The 15,042-nt window shown below is 50.6% G+C and overlaps 1 protein-coding gene across 8 annotated transcripts in view; it reads left to right on the top strand.

The window, feature by feature from the left end:
- The first annotated feature begins 5,709 nt into the window (after positions 1-5,709).
- DYNC2I1 (dynein 2 intermediate chain 1) overlaps positions 5,710-15,042 on the top strand; it is a 53,062-nt gene continuing 43,729 nt past the window's right edge. For 4 of the 8 annotated variants that reach the window (XM_059172412.1, XM_059172413.1, XM_059172417.1 and 1 more), the window contains exons 1-3: positions 5,712-5,801; positions 11,474-11,527; positions 12,935-13,355. In XM_059172412.1, the coding sequence (XP_059028395.1) occupies positions 5,787-5,801; positions 11,474-11,527; positions 12,935-13,355 (490 nt within the window). In that variant the 5' untranslated portion in view covers positions 5,712-5,786. Of the gene's footprint in view, positions 5,802-8,710; positions 9,742-11,473; positions 11,660-12,934; positions 13,356-15,042 lie in introns of those variants that run through there. The other 4 variants (XM_059172418.1, XM_059172414.1, XM_059172419.1 and 1 more) reach the window with 4 other exon arrangements.

The raw sequence follows: 15,042 nt of genomic DNA on the forward strand, positions 1-15,042 counted from the left end.
GAGAATCATGTGCTGTCAAAGGACATGGGGGGGCATGTCCTTGACATGACTTGAAGGGGTCCTGCTGATTAAGTCTGGGACAATCTGAGCCCCAGAATCAAGGATGACATTGGCAGATTATAAACCAGGGAGTGAAACAGGAACCCATGAGTCCATTCTGATGTAGCTGAATGAGCGAGTGAGGAGTGCACCGAAAATAGACTGTTGGAATCACGCAGATGGAAAATTCACCATTTAGCAGTCCCTGTAGTGCAAGAGTGAGTTATCAAGGGAGGCTAAGGGCAGCAAGTGGAAGTTTGATGAGGAATAACACTGGAATACTAACTACAAGACACTTACCAATTACACAGAGAAAGAGGAGCACAGCAGCATTCCTGGGGCATTCTGCCAGAGAGCTTGAGAAAACTTGACTCGAGTGTGGCCTTGGGGCAATGTAATGTAGGGTCTCCCTCTGTTCTTACTTAGGAATTAAATATTCCAGGTCACAAGACTGAAAAGACACAACTATATCCAGCGTGTGTTCCTCTGTGGGATCTGAGCTGTGAAGGAAAAGAAGTGTTTTGGGGACAGTTGGTGGAAAAAGGGGGTCCGTGGTTTGGACAGCAGACCTGGAACCATGTTGACTTCCTGACTGTCAGGCTGTGGGGCAGAGGCTGTCCTTGTTTTGGGAAAACAAACACGAGTATTTTGGAGTGATGAGTAACCCTATCTGAAGTTCTTTGTCAAATGACTCAGAACAAGTCTAATAATAATGGGTAAGCATATGTGTAGACAGATGAACGCTAGATGACAGACGAGGGGAGCATGTGTGCTGGGAGGTGCATGGTGGGAATCTTGGCAATGGAGGCAGGGAATGCTTTGTACTTGCGTATTTTCCAAGTTTGAAGTTAATCCAAAAGTCATTTTTAAAAGTCATATTTCTATCAAATGGCCAATTCAAAATGCAGATCTGATTGAATCTCTTCCCTGCTTACATACTGTTTGCTTCTAATGTGAAGTTCCAGCTCCTCTGCGTGACACACAGAGCTTATCCACATTTGATCCTACTTCTCACCTCACTTCCCAACCTACGGTCTGCACTGCTGCTCATCCCTCCCAAACTCTGCTGCTACCTGTCTGTGCCTTTGCACCTGCTGTTCTCTGTGTCTGGACTACCCTTCTCCCTGATCCTTATGCAAAACTCCTATTCTTCTTTCCAAAACAATTTGTATATCTATGCTTCTGCGAAGCCTTTTGTGAGATTTCCTTCCTTGAGTTAATGCTGTCTATACTTTATGCTTATCTCCATGACTACATTTATCTGCTGAATATAGCTCAGCTCTCAGGAGCCCCAAGGCAACTCTGCGCATGTGAGGGGGAGCCCTAATATTCTTGGTGGAAAGTCTGAATGAGATGGTACATTTTAGAGCACCCAACTGAAGCCATCTGTCAAGTTATAAGCCCCCATTCCAGTTTTTATTGTTATTGAATACAATATTTGTATGGGTTCATTAAGTCCTCTGCTCAGGTCTCATTAGGTGAAACCAAGTGTTGCCTTGTTGCCTGAGCTGTGGTCTCTCCTGGAGACCTTCATCTGAGACTCCTCCCAAGTTCAGTCAAGGTGTTGGCAGAATTCAGTTCACTGCAGCTGTAGGGCTTAAATCCCTAATTTCTGCAGGATGGCATTCAGGGGTCACAGTCTGGTTCTTCCATGCGCCCCCTTCTTTGGCCTTTCCTGGCATGGCAGTTTGCTTCATCGTTTTCCAGGACAGGAGTGCCTCTCAGATGTATTGCCTTTGAAAGTCAGGCCCACTCAGGATTATCTCCTTTTTGGCCAATTTAGTCCACTGCTTAGTAACCTGACCACGGGAGTAGATCCCATCACATTTACAGGTTTTGCTCACACTAAAGGAGAGAGTGTGAAACAAGAGTGGATGGCAGGGGCAGGACTCTTTGGGCCAGAGTTCTGCCGACCACAGTCTCTTCACTGATGGAAGTGCTCCAATTGTGGTTTCATACAGTAGCAGAGAACTCATAAATTGATAAAGGGAGGCTCTAATTTTGTTTTTCCACCTATTTTAATCTGCCGTAGATGTTTATAACTTAGGTTATAACTTAGGTGCTAATCTATAATAATAATAATAATAAACTTGTTAATTCACTATGTGTGTAGTTTGCGGTAGGCACTGTTCTGGGGACTTTACATAATTATTCATCTAACCCTCACAGCTGCTGTACAGAATAGGTACCTTGTAATTTCCATTTTACTGAAGAGCGAACTGAGGCACAAGGGAGTAAGACAAAGTGCCTGGGTTCACACAGCCAGTGAGAGGCTGGTCAAATGTCTCACTAGCATGTTAGTTCATTAGTTTAACCCACAGGCAGGTTTTCTACCATATCCGTGTACACAGACATCAGTGACACCAAAATTACCTGACCTTGAAAACGAAAGAGGCTGGGATAGGAAGGTTCTTGATTTTCGTGACAAATTTGCTTGTTACTGTGAAAAACATTTCTGTTTTTATCATAACCTGGAATTATAAGCTGGTTAACAGTCCAGTGAGTCCAGAGATGGATAGATGTGTTTAAATTCTAGAAAAGAGGATGTAGGAGAACTTTAACAAAGCAGTGGGACCAGATGTGAGCAGAGGAGGGTCTGTGCAGAGGTGCTGCAGCTAAATCTCTGGTGGGGGAGAAAGGGCCGAGAAGCAGGCTGCACAATGGCAGCAAAGCCCCCGAAGCCCTCACTGCTAGCTCCCTCTTGTCTCGAACCCCTGTCCCTCAGCCTGCAAACACAGCATTCTTTTCTGGTTTTAATGACTTACAATTGCCCAACAACGCTTTAAAGCTTCACATCGTGCCATTTTGAGGCCCTTCACCAACTGGCCATGTCCTCTCTCCGGCTTCCTCTCTGACCATCTCATGCCACTCCATGCCCCCACCACCTTCACTCACGTACTATGTGCTGGACACCTGCTCTGCTCCAGAGGTCACTTGTCATATGGGGCTTTGAGCACGTGAAATGTGGCTGGTCTGAACTCAGGTGTGCTGTAAGTATAAAATACACACTGGATTTTGAAGATTGTGTAAGAAAAATGTAAAATAACTCAACATATTAAATGTAATATGATAAAATAACATTTTATATGTGGCTACATTATTAAATTTGATTTCATCTGTTTCTTTTTACTTTTTAAGGTGTGGCTACTAGATAATTAATAATGGCCTATGTGGCTTGGATTTTTTTTCTATATGCTTTCTTCTACAGCACACTTAAAGGAACAATCATATTTTCTGGAACCCTCCAAAGCCTTCCTCTCTGTGTGCTTGTACCCATATTTGTTTTCCTCTCAAGATGTTCTTTCCCAGCCTCTCTGAGAAATTATGTGTCCTTTCCAAACTCAGTTATTTTTTCTGGACAGCTGTCTGTCACCTCCTCACTCACTGCTCTTACATGTTCACATTATTTAGCAGCGTTTGCCTATTTCTCTGTCCTAGCAATCACGAGCTACTAGAGGTCCAAAGAGTGTTTATGTAGCTTTCTGTCTCTAGCCCTCTGTCATTTCCCAGGTCATCAGATGAACTTCGGAAGGCATCTACTGAGTAAATGAACACAATAAAAGAAGTAATACAAGATAAAATGGAACTGCTGATCAAATGAGTTATTTAGAAAATAGTTGTTTTAAGAAGTCTGAGGAGAGAAACGCTGTTAAAGAAATGCTCTCTCCATAGGCATTTATTCAGCAGCTGTGCTGGGGAGAGTGAGCAAGAGGAGACTGCCTTCACCAAGCCCGTGAATAGGGTGCATCTGAGGAGCTTGAAGTCATGCCATTTGCTGAAGAAGGATGCAAGCAGGGAGTGGGCTGCAGTGGAACTAAGGGGGCAGAGTCCACACACGATTATCTTGAAAGGCGTCTGGTTGCACTTGAGACCCATGTCTGTCACATGGTGTGCATGACTTTATCCTCATAGTCAACAGAGTCCGACGCTTTTCCAGAATCAGCTGTTTTCTCGGTTGACAAAGTGCTTAAAAGCATGGACTCCGGCATCAGCCCATTCACCAGCTTGACTTTGTGAGTTTAGGCAAGTGAATTAACCTTTCTGGCCTTCAGTCTCCTCATCTGGAAAACAGCATGTCTACCTCACAGGGATGCCATGGGAATGAAGCAAATGGCCCAATGGATCCGGTTTGAGTTTGGTGCCTCACTTAGAGCAATTCCTCAAATATCACAGCTCTCACTGAAACTACCTTTCCTTTTCTGTTATGTTCTTCCTAAAGGGTTAATGAGTGACGTTAATGAGCTCTTCCTAAAGGGTTAATGAGTGAGAAAAGAAAGTGATATGCCCAGGACCAGAGTACAATGAAATATAAAAGGCTTTTTAGATCTATTAATTTCTCTAAGGCAAGAAGCTAGGTAAATGGCCTTTGAAACAAAGTAGACAGATCCTGTAAAACTGTAAACTGGTTCATAATCGTATATGATTCAAAAACACGACATCTGCTAAATAAATTTTGTATTTCCAGGAAAATGTTATCAAAAGCACAGACTACTAATAACATGCTCACGGATGTACTCCCTAATACCTGATTTGAGAGTCTACTCTTTTTGTGTGCATGAAATATTAAGGGGAATCTTTCCTTAGTAACATTTGCATACTAAACATGCAGAAGAATTTGTGGAAACAGCTAAACATTTAGTTATTATAATGTGCATCACTGGGTTAGGACCAGCCCTGTTCAGTCTGGCATGCTTAAGATGGACTTCTATATTAAGCTTCAAATAAAATAATTCTGATAAATCTGAGATGCAGAATATCTTAGCGTTTCAGCTCTTTTGTCTTATATAAAAAATCATTCTTCCAACAATTACATTTTTTAGGAAATATTTTATTTATTTGACAGAGATCACAAGTAGGCAGAGAGAGAGAAGCAGGCTCCCCGCCAAGCAGAGAGGGACGCGGGGCTGGATCCCAGAACCTGTGGATCACGACCCGATCCGAAGGCAGAGGCTTTAACCCACTGAGCCACCGAAGCGTCCCTCAACAATTACATTTTCAAACCCGTTATTCACAGTCTGTCTCTCTTTTAAGATTTTATTTATTTCAGAGGGGGAGAGAGAGAGGTGTCACAAGCAGGCAGAGAGAGGAGGGAGCAGGCTCCCCGCTGAGCAGAGGGCGGCACGTGGGCTCCATCCCAGGACCCTGGGATCACGATGCAAGCCCAAGGCAGAGGCTGAACCCACTGAGACCCCAGGCGCCCCTATTCCCAGTCTCGCTCCGGGTGTGTGCTATCCGGTACATACAGAGGGAAGCAGTTTCTAAGGTGCAAAGCCGTACACAGGTGGAAAGCTCTTTTCCTAATCTACTGTATATTTGCTAAGTCGAGTTTGGGGATGCTTAATTTTCTTGCTTTTAAGAGGGGGGCATGAGATGCTTCAGGACCAGTCCCTGGTCGGTGGGCTCTGAGGATGCGGGCACGAGGAGCTGGAGTTTAGCTGCTTAAGTAGAAGTCGCTCCGGAGCACGCCTCAGCTTCTCGGTGCAGCTCAGCGGGCCCAGCGATCGCTCGGCGCTCCGTTGCTGCTGCCTGCGGGTTGCTAGGAGCCGCGGCAGCGCAGGCGCGCTGGGGACGGCCGCGGCGCACTTGGGACCGCGGGGCTGGGCGCTCTTCGGCTCCTGCCCGCCCATTGCTTGGAGCAGGGAGGGCAGCCGCGCGGCATGCCGGGACGGCGTCGCTCGGCGCTCCGCTGCGCACGCCTGCCCGTTGCTAGGAGCCGGGGACGCCGGCGGTCGGGCCTGCGAGCCGCGATGGAGCCCGGGAAGGTGGGTGCGAGCGGGCGGCGCGCGGGGCCGGTCTGGGGGTCGCCCGTGGGCCCGGAGCGCACGGCTGCCGGCGTGCCGCCCTCCCTCCCGCCGTGGTCGGGGCGGGTCGGGTCGCGCGCCGGGCGGTCTCGCGGTGCGTCCCGGGAGGCGGGCGGCAGGTGCGCGCGTCGCGGTCGGCCGGGCCGCGGCTCCCCCGACGGCGGGTGTGGCCGGGCGGGGCCGCCCCCTCCGCCCCCTCCGCCCCCTCCGCCCCCTCCGCCCCGTCCGGGCCGCGTGAGCACGGTGGGGGCCGGATCGCGGCCTCTGCGGGGGCCCGCGGCGCGTCGGGGACACGGGCCTGCGCTGTGCCGGCTGCTGCCGTCGAGCCGGGCGGGAGCCGCTGCTCGGGCCTCGCGGAGGGGCCGGGGCCGGGTCGCGTGCGGGCGCCAGGGGCGTGAGGACGGCGTCCCCGACCGTCGGGCGTCCCCGTCGCTTCCCGGGCGGCTCGTGCGCGCGGAGGGCGGGGGCCGCGGTCGGCGCGACTTTCCTTCCCGCCTTCTCGTGTTTTCTCGCCTCGTTCACTCGTAACGCGTCCGAGAACGTCCTTTGTTCCTGGGGTGCCGCGGGCGTGCTGCGGGGGTGCTGCGGGGCGTGCTGCGGGCGTGCTGCGGGGGTGCTGCGGGCGTGCTGCGGGGGGTGCTGCGGGGGGTGCTGCGGGGGGTGCTGCGGGCGTGCTGCGGGCGTGCTGCGGGGGGTGCTGCGGGGGGTGCTGCGGGCGTGCTGCGGGGGGTGCTGCGGGCGTGCTGCGGGGGGTGCTGCGGGCGTGCTGCGGGGGGTGCTGCGGGCGTGCTGCGGGCGTGCTGCGGGGGGTGCTGCGGGCGTGCTGCAGGGGGTGCTGCGGGGGTGCTGCGGGCGTGCTGCGGGCGTGCTGCGGGGGGTGCTGCGGGCGTGCTGCGGGCGTGCTGCGGGGGGTGCTGCGGGCGTGCTGCGGGGGGTGCTGCGGGCGTGCTGCGGGGGGTGCTGCGGGCGTGCTGCGGGGGGTGCTGCGGGGGGTGCTGCGGGGGTGCTGCGGGCGTGCTGCGGGGGGTGCTGCGGGGGGTGCTGCGGGCGTGCTGCGGGCGTGCTGCGGGGCGTGCTGCGGGCGTGCTGCGGGGGGTGCTGCGGGCGTGCTGCGGGGGGTGCTGCGGGGGGTGCTGCGGGGGTGCTGCGGGCGTGCTGCGGGGGGTGCTGCGGGGGGTGCTGCGGGCGTGCTGCGGGCGTGCTGCGGGGCGTGCTGCGGGCGTGCTACGGGGCTCCAGGACGCTCCGCTCACCTTCCCGCGGGCGGGTTTGGGAGTGAGTCTGTGCCGCGGTGCCGCGGGTCCCCAGCGTCCCGGCCCCGCCCGGCCCCGCCCGGCCCGCTTCCGTAGCCGGCCCTTAGGGTTCCTCTTCCATCTTCTCTTCCTCCCTCCTTTCCTTCTTTCCTTTCTGACAGACAGATCGCAGGCAGGCAGAGGGAGGGGGAAGCAGGCTCCTAACCGAGCAGAGAGCCCCATGCGGGGCTCGATCCCAGGGCCCTGAGATCATGACCCGAGCTGAAGGCAGCGGCTTCACCCACTGAGCCCCCCAGGCGCCCCCATTCTGTTTTCATAAGTCATTTTTAACTTGGGTTTTCTGTGATTTTAAAAAAATAGGTGGAATTTTGAAGTCGAAACCAGTGCACGCTCTGCAAGCAGCGTTCACTGCAGAGCGGAGCCACCGATAGAGAAAATGCAGTCCCGCAACTTGTACTGCTCAAGAACTGTGTCTGGACGAAGCTTTCGTCCCTTCAGTTAGTTGTGCCCTTGCGTCACAGTCGGACCCTGCTCTTCTGAAATGGTCCTTTGATTTTCCTGTGCTTTGTGTTTGCCTTCTCTTTGGCAAAACAAATGCCTTTTTTCTAACCTTATCACTTAAGATACTTTAACCTATTAATCAGTCATATCTGTTTACTAAATGTACTTTAAAAAAGTTATTTCAAGTTTGCAGACTTTCTGTTCTAATCAGGACTAGGTTTTTTTGCTTTGTTTTTTGTTTGTTTGTTTTGTTTTGTTTACCCCCAAACCTCAGAGCAATCATCCAGGAATTTCTCTTCTTTGTACTTCTGAGTTGGATCTACTGTTTTTTTGAATCCAGTCTCATCAGCATTCCTGAAATCCCCCCTTTTTTCTCTGGAGTAAATCCTCAAGTACCTTTTTAAATAAGGTTATATAGGAAGGAAGCTATACTCTAAGAAAGTGTTTATTATATTGATACACTTGTTTGAGACTTTGGCTTAGCACAGAATTCTAGGATCAGGGCGCCTGGGTGGCTCAGTGCGTTAAAGCCTCTGCCTTCGGCTCAGGTCATGATCCCAGGGTCCTGGGATCGAGTCCCACATCGGGCTCCCTGCTCAGCGGGGAGCCTGCTTCCTCCTCTCTCTCTCTACCTGCCTCTCTGCCTTCTTTTGATCTCTGTCTGTCCAATAAATAAATAAAAATCTAAAAAAAAAAAAAGAATTCTAGGATCAGAATTAATTTCTCCAGGACTTTGAAGATTTATTCATTTATCTGAGAGAGAAAGACAGCATGTGCTCAGAGTGGGGTAGGGGCACGGCCTCAGGCAGCCGGTGTGCCTGTTGGTGTGCTACCAAGGAGGGATTATAGGGCAGAGCAGAGGAGCAGTCAGTAATCCAGGTCACTTTATTACTTCAGCAGCCAATAATTTGTTTCTAAGTAATCGAATTCAATAATATAAAACATTTTCTAGCATTAAGGGGTAATTTTTTAAAAAAAGATTTTATTTATTGAAAGAGTAGTAGGCAGAGAGGCAGGCAGAGAGAGAGGAGGAAGCAGGCTCCCTGCTGAGCAGAGAGCCCAATGTGGGGCTCCATCCCAGGACCCTGGGATCATGACCTGAGCTAAGGCAGAGGCTTTAACCCACTGAGCCACCCAGGCGCCCCTAAGGGGTAATTTTTAAAAAGACAGCTAAAGGTAAATTATGTCTGAGTCTGAGAGCTGTGTATGAGCCAGCCTCCCCTCTTTGCATCTTTAGGTAAATGCACTAGTTAGTCTGTTGCTCTGTGGGCTTGATAGGCCACCCTTCTGTGGCCTCCAGTGTCCCTGGGTGCTATGAACTAGATCCCCTGGGTTGGACCAGTGGTGCTGTAGATACAGACCACGTGACTGCCACAGTATGAAAGGCTGGGCTGGGTTTGGGGCAGTTGAACTGGGTAGGAAGAGTGGATTTCTTTCATTTTAGGAAACATGTTACAAGAAAAAGTAGTAGGACTCGATGATGGGTTGCATCTCATCTGAGAACGGAATGTCGGTGCCCTGTCCACGAGGCCAGTCTTGGTGTGCAGCTCAGCCACGGTGACCAACAACCAGTATGCTGAGGGCAAGGGTGCTTAGCCTCCAGGTGTCAGGAGCTGCAGGAACTTATTTCAAACAATTTGTGGAAAACAAGACAACCTAAGACTTTTAAGCCTTTATTAACATGCAGCTAACCAGTTCAACTGACATTTAGCTTTAACGTTTGGCAAGCAAGTGAGTGTTTGCCCAGCTGAGAAGGTGCTGGGTTGTGAAGACATCGGGTGGCTGCGCAGCGGTGGCGTTGCCAGTCCAGGACGTCCTGGCAGTCCCTGGCTTGCGTGGTGTGACTGGTGGAAATTATATCATATCCCCTGAGGGGTTTGGAGGCAGGTCCAGGTTGCTGAGCTCTTTAGTAGGAGCGAAATGTCCTGGCATCAGTATGCTTTGGGGAAACTGCTTTTTGGGAATAGGGAAGTGGGGTAGAGGGATGACTGAAGGTAATGGGCCTGGGGCGTGACCCCAAGAGGCAGACTCTGGCTTTCCTGCCTCTGAGTCTTGCTCGAGAGCAAACAGTAAATGGTGTGCTGTGGGAAAAGGAAGGTGACCCAGGAGGAGATATTCTGCAGCCTCTGCGTCCCGAAAGGATGGCAGGTGAGGTGCCCGTGCTCCCACTCCCTCTGGGGTTTCCTGGGGTGTCAGCGTGAGGTGGAAGAGAAGCGCCGAGAAGTCCGCAGAAGTCCTGCTGTACAGCAGGGGCAGACGGACCGCACCATGAGGGCTGTCTGAGGCGCTCCCTGCACAGTGCTCCGGAGAGCCTCGTGGTAAACGGGCATCAGTCAGCCAGTTTGCCGTGGGGTTCGGGTGAGATGCTGGTTGGTACACGGGGCTCTTTCTGCAGTCACTGCTCGTTTTACGTGCAGTGGATCCACAGCCCAGGGTCACCCGGCGTGGACATTGACCTCATGGAGTTGAACTCTCAGGTTTGCCTGTGTCTGGACTGAGTAATCCTGGAGCTTGAAGGGTTTGCTCTGTAGGCAGCTCCCTTCTTTTTGTTTTGGTTTCAGGGTGGAGTTTATTCCCATTGTAGGGGAAAGCGCTGCCTTTCCTGTTCTGTACTTGGAGAGACCAGAGTTTAACTGGTGTCTCTGTTCCACTGGGCAGGGACTGAAATGCTGGTGGATTTGGTCTTTAAGAGGCCTTGGCTGAGTAGAGGGTAAAAAAGACAAAAGACTCCTGGTCTGAAGCACTCTGTCCTCACATAACTACGCAGAGTTCCTAAAAATACGTGTGACATGTAGGGGCTGGGATAGGGCATGAAGGAACCGTGGGTTATTTTATAAAATAGACCTTTAATTTTTTTTTTTTCATAACATAAGACATTTAAAAGAGAAAACAAGGAAGAAAAATCTTTAGGGGTGAGCAAGACCATTTGCCTGATTTTTAAGTGCCTGAGCTTGGGCTGGTAAAAGAGGCAGAAGGAAGATCGTGGGGAGCTGTTGCCCTCAGGGCTTTTGCCGATCAGCGTAACTCATGTAATCACTGCCAGGAGGGGGTCCGGTCCACGGGCTCTGGCCGGCGCTCTTCCACTCTCGGGGTCTCTAGCCCTTGTCCTCTCCCAGGGGCACACAAGCTCTCTGTTGAGTTTGGACCATTTGTTTGGAGAAGGGCCCATGTTAAACCTCTACACAGAGCAGTGAACTTGAGACAGAAAGAGTTTTAAGGTTCAGGAACTCCAGGTCACAGCTATGCTAATTGTTGCTGACCATCTTACACCATATCTTACCAAGGACACCTTTTGTTAAATCAATGAATCTGTAAAAAAATACATTTTCTCAAAGGAAAAATGAGATAATCTGGGTAAATCTGCCTTTTTGTCTGTAGGAAACATCCTTGATTAATTTATGTATTGAATTCCTTCATTATCTAAGTGTGTCTTCCCTGTGGCAGGTGAACTGTGTGTGTGCTTATGGAGGGGTCGTGTTCTGGATGCTCAGTCCCTGGGGGGTGGGAGGGGGTGCTGCCTGGTGGGCAGGGACACTCCAGGGGCATCTGCTCTGTTGGCAGACCGAAATACTGCTGGACAGTGGGACCGGGCATTGACAGGCATTGGGTGACGTGGGGAAGGTGGGGGGGGTGTTTTACCTGCACTTACAAAGTAGCCAGAGGAACACATTCTGTAATTGTTTATAGGTAATTTTAGACTAGGGAATAATTTTTAAAAATGTGTATTACTATTACCTTTTCTTCTAGTAGGTAGTAATTTGTTGCATGTGAAGGACTCATTGCCATTGACTTAAATGGCCTAATGAAAAAGCAGCTCACTAGAGTGTAAAAATTAGTTTTTTAAACTTTAAAAATTCTAACTTTATACTTTTCTTTTTAGAGAAGAACAAAAGATGATACTTGGAAAGCAGATGACCTCAGAAAGCATCTTTTGGTACTGTCTCTGAAAGATTTGAGTTGGGGTCCTTTTGGAGCTTGGACGGTTTCACCTGCTTCTCAACCTGGCTTCTGTGTGGCTCATTTCAGAACTGTTTTTGACCGAGAGATAAAGCCGTATGGTTAATAGGTCTGGAATCTGGTGGGACAGGGTTGCCCCATTCAGCCCGGCATCCCAGTAGCTGCGTCGGGTTCTGTTATGGGTCAGGGCTTGGGCTGTGTGTGTGTGTGTGTTTGGTGTGCACTGGGTACATGTGGTGTGCACACACATGTATGTCTATGATGTGTGCACACGTTTATGGTTTCTCTGTGCAATACATGTGCATGTGTGTCTGTGTGTGTCTGGTGCACATTAAGTACATGTGTATGTGTGGTATGTGCACACACACTTGGCTTTTCTATGTGGCATGTTTGCATGTCTGTGTGTTTGTACCTGTGTTCATGTATGTGTGTGTCTCTCTGTGTGTGGTGTGCACTGAGGGCACATGTGCGGTGTGTGTGCACATGCATGTGTGTGGTGTGTGCACAGACATGTGGCTTCTCTGTGTGACACGTTTGCATGTGTGTTTGTGCCTGTGTTCATGTATGTGGGTATATGTCTCTGTGTCGTTTATGTGGAGGGAGATTTGGGCTGTGAAAGCGAGTACAAACAAGCCTGCTCCGGAACGGAGTGGGGACTCCGGCAGGGGCAGCGCGCGGGCTCCAGCCCTCCAGCATCCACTGCAGACCCGGCGGGAAGAGAGGCATCTCCCGGTGGATGCTGTTTTACTGTCCCGGCAGGAGGAGGGACGGTTTCCTCCTGGCCTGGCACCAGCTCGGCCAACGAGAAGCCATTCCACGTCCCAGCTCCCAGTTCACGCCGGCAGACTTTGCGCTCACAGCAGCCGCTCCGCCCGGCGCCCCCTCCTCTGTGAAGGGGCCTCCTCTCCTTTGCTCCACAGAATCCCCCACGGTTCTGCCACAGCTTAACTGTCCCAGAATGCAGTTCTCTCCGTTCCCGAAGAAACCCATTTCTGCTGGTAGCGTGACTGGCAGCTTTATTTCTAAGGTTAACCGGTTGAGATCAAGACCTGAGAATTTTGTAAGAGGGTGGCGGTCAGTCCTTGTTCTCTGAGTTGGACCCAAGTGTGGTGTCTCAGAGACTGTAAGTCAAAGCCTCAACGTCCAGTTCTTTTTCTTCCTGTTCCCTGTAGTATCTCAGCTGTGACTTGCCAGCAAACGTGAATGTCTCTAATAAACGGGCACCCGTCGCCCGTCGTAGGCGAGCTCAGTCTGTTCCCCTGACTGATTCAGAGCCTTCTTCCAGGCCCCACTTGCTAGGCTGGAGAGCAGTGGAAGCCAGTGTTAAGACCTCTCACTGAGTGTGACCCAGATTCCAAATTTTGCTTTTTTTCTCCTGGTTTAGGCTGCACAATCAGGTATTCCCAAGGAAGATAAGAAACACAGAGAAAAGAAGCTGCATAAGGAATCAGAAATGGACCTCCCTGAAAACAAAGAGCCCAAGCACAGGGACCCAGACCGAGACACCAAGTACAGAGAGAGGCCTGGCGAGAGAGACGGCCACCCCTCCAGGGACAACCCTCATGGGGACAGAGACAGAGAAAAGCAAAGGGAGAGGAAAAAGGACTCCAGAGACCGGGACAAGGAAAGGCATAAAGAGAAACCCCGAGAACGGGACACCGAGAAGCCTCACAGTAAAGGAAAAGACAGGGGAGACAAGGACAGAGACCGCAGAGCCAGACGGGAGGAGCCCAGGCAGACGGCGGCCCACCCTGACCTGCTGGGCCGGCAGCCCCTGGACAGGGCAGAGCACAGGATGGGAGCAGGTGCGTGTCCCCGCGCGGAGCCGCGGCCGCTGCACGGCTCTGGAGTCCCTCCTGCGGCACTGCTTAGCCACGGCCGCAGCCTGTCCGTCTCGCTGAAGGACCTTCGTAGCTTCGTAGCTTCGTAGCTTCGTGCTCAGGTCCTTGCCCTCTTTCCCCGCGCTGCTCATCCTGTGTTTCTTTCATGGTTTGCAGAAGTGGCTTAGCTTGACCTTGAAGGTACAGGCCTCGGGGTGTGTGTGTGTGTGTGTACACTTTTCAACTTTCTTTTTGGCATTTTTAAAACTCATTTCAGTGAGTGAAAAGAGTAACAATGTTCTCATTACTTGCTAGAGGTTTACTATTGAAACACATTTTAGATTACCTACCTAAAGTTCAGCCGACATTGTAAATAAACAAATAGTGCTCTTTAATAGGAATTCCTCAAAATTGTCAGTCTTATTCTGAACAAGATTTAAATGCTTTTATCTGATTCCCAGGAATTCTAAGGTAAATGTGCATACTGCCCTCCCCATGTAAGTATTGTCATTTTTGTACTATACAAATAGTATATGTTCTTCTAAAAACTTCTAACTGGCTAACGTAACCAAAAAGGAATATGTTTAGAGATTACACAGTAATTCTTAGACTCGTCAGAAAGGCTTGAGGTCCTAGTTATGAACCGGACGGAAACCGAGTCCCCTCGTTCATGTTCTGTGTTAGGTACTGTTGCTTTCTGCTCCCCGGGCCGCTGCCCGGGTCTGCAGAGCCCAGCAGCCGTGCACTCCGGAGCGTGGGCGTGCATTTGTGTTAGGTGAGGCGTCCTTGGTGGAGGGACTATGAGTTAACGGGGTCACCACTCAGCATGTTTACCAGCAACTCTCTTACTCCCGTTGCCTCTTTTTAGGGTGATTTTTTTTTTATGTTCTTGGTATGCATTTTTAATAACATCATTTTTGTTCTCAGATCTTTTTTGGTTGCTACCGGATCTTGTCTTCTCAGTGCGTTATTGATATGAATAGTTTGACCTTCCTTCCCCTTTCTTTGGCCGTTTATGTGGCTCTGCCCTGTGTCGTCTGAGCCTCCCTTCTGTGAAGTGTGGCCGTGGTCTTTGGACTAGTGTAGCTGTTCTGTCTCTGTCAGTGACTGCGTCCTTTCTCATGATAGAAACCCTGGTCATCTGTTCTTGATTCCTAAGTTTTGGTTCCCAGCTGGGTTTCATCTCTGAACTCTAGGCTTGCATACCCTCTTGTCCTTTGATGTCTGATAGATGTTGCAAACTTGAACTGGGCTTCTGAAATCCCTGCAAATCCTGCTTCCCCAAGGCCTTCCCCACTTCAGTTGATGGCAGCTGTATCCTTCCCTTCCTTTGGTCAGAGGACCTGGGAGTCCCTTGGACCCCGTCTTTCTCCTGCAGTCTCCCGGGGCCTGGCCCTTCGCTCCCCGCTGCTCCTGTCTCCCCTGCTGTTTGGGGTCTCTCATATCCCAGGCTCCCACTGACTGTGCTCCACAAGCACTTTTTGAATGAATGCGCTTTGTTTCAGTGATTTCTATTTAGTTTTGTCCTCCTCTCTTAATTTATTGATTCTCTTAATTTTAAACCTTATGACTTTTTTTTTTTTTTGGTCTGTGCATGTTCAAAAGCGAATCTCTAATTCCACTATCAGGGAGAGATCTCACATTGTGGGTAGGGGAGGCTGCCGGCAGGTGG

Source organism: Mustela lutreola, chromosome 4, assembly GCF_030435805.1.
Source record: "Mustela lutreola isolate mMusLut2 chromosome 4, mMusLut2.pri, whole genome shotgun sequence".
In the NCBI taxonomy this organism is placed as follows: Eukaryota; Metazoa; Chordata; class Mammalia; order Carnivora; family Mustelidae; genus Mustela; species Mustela lutreola.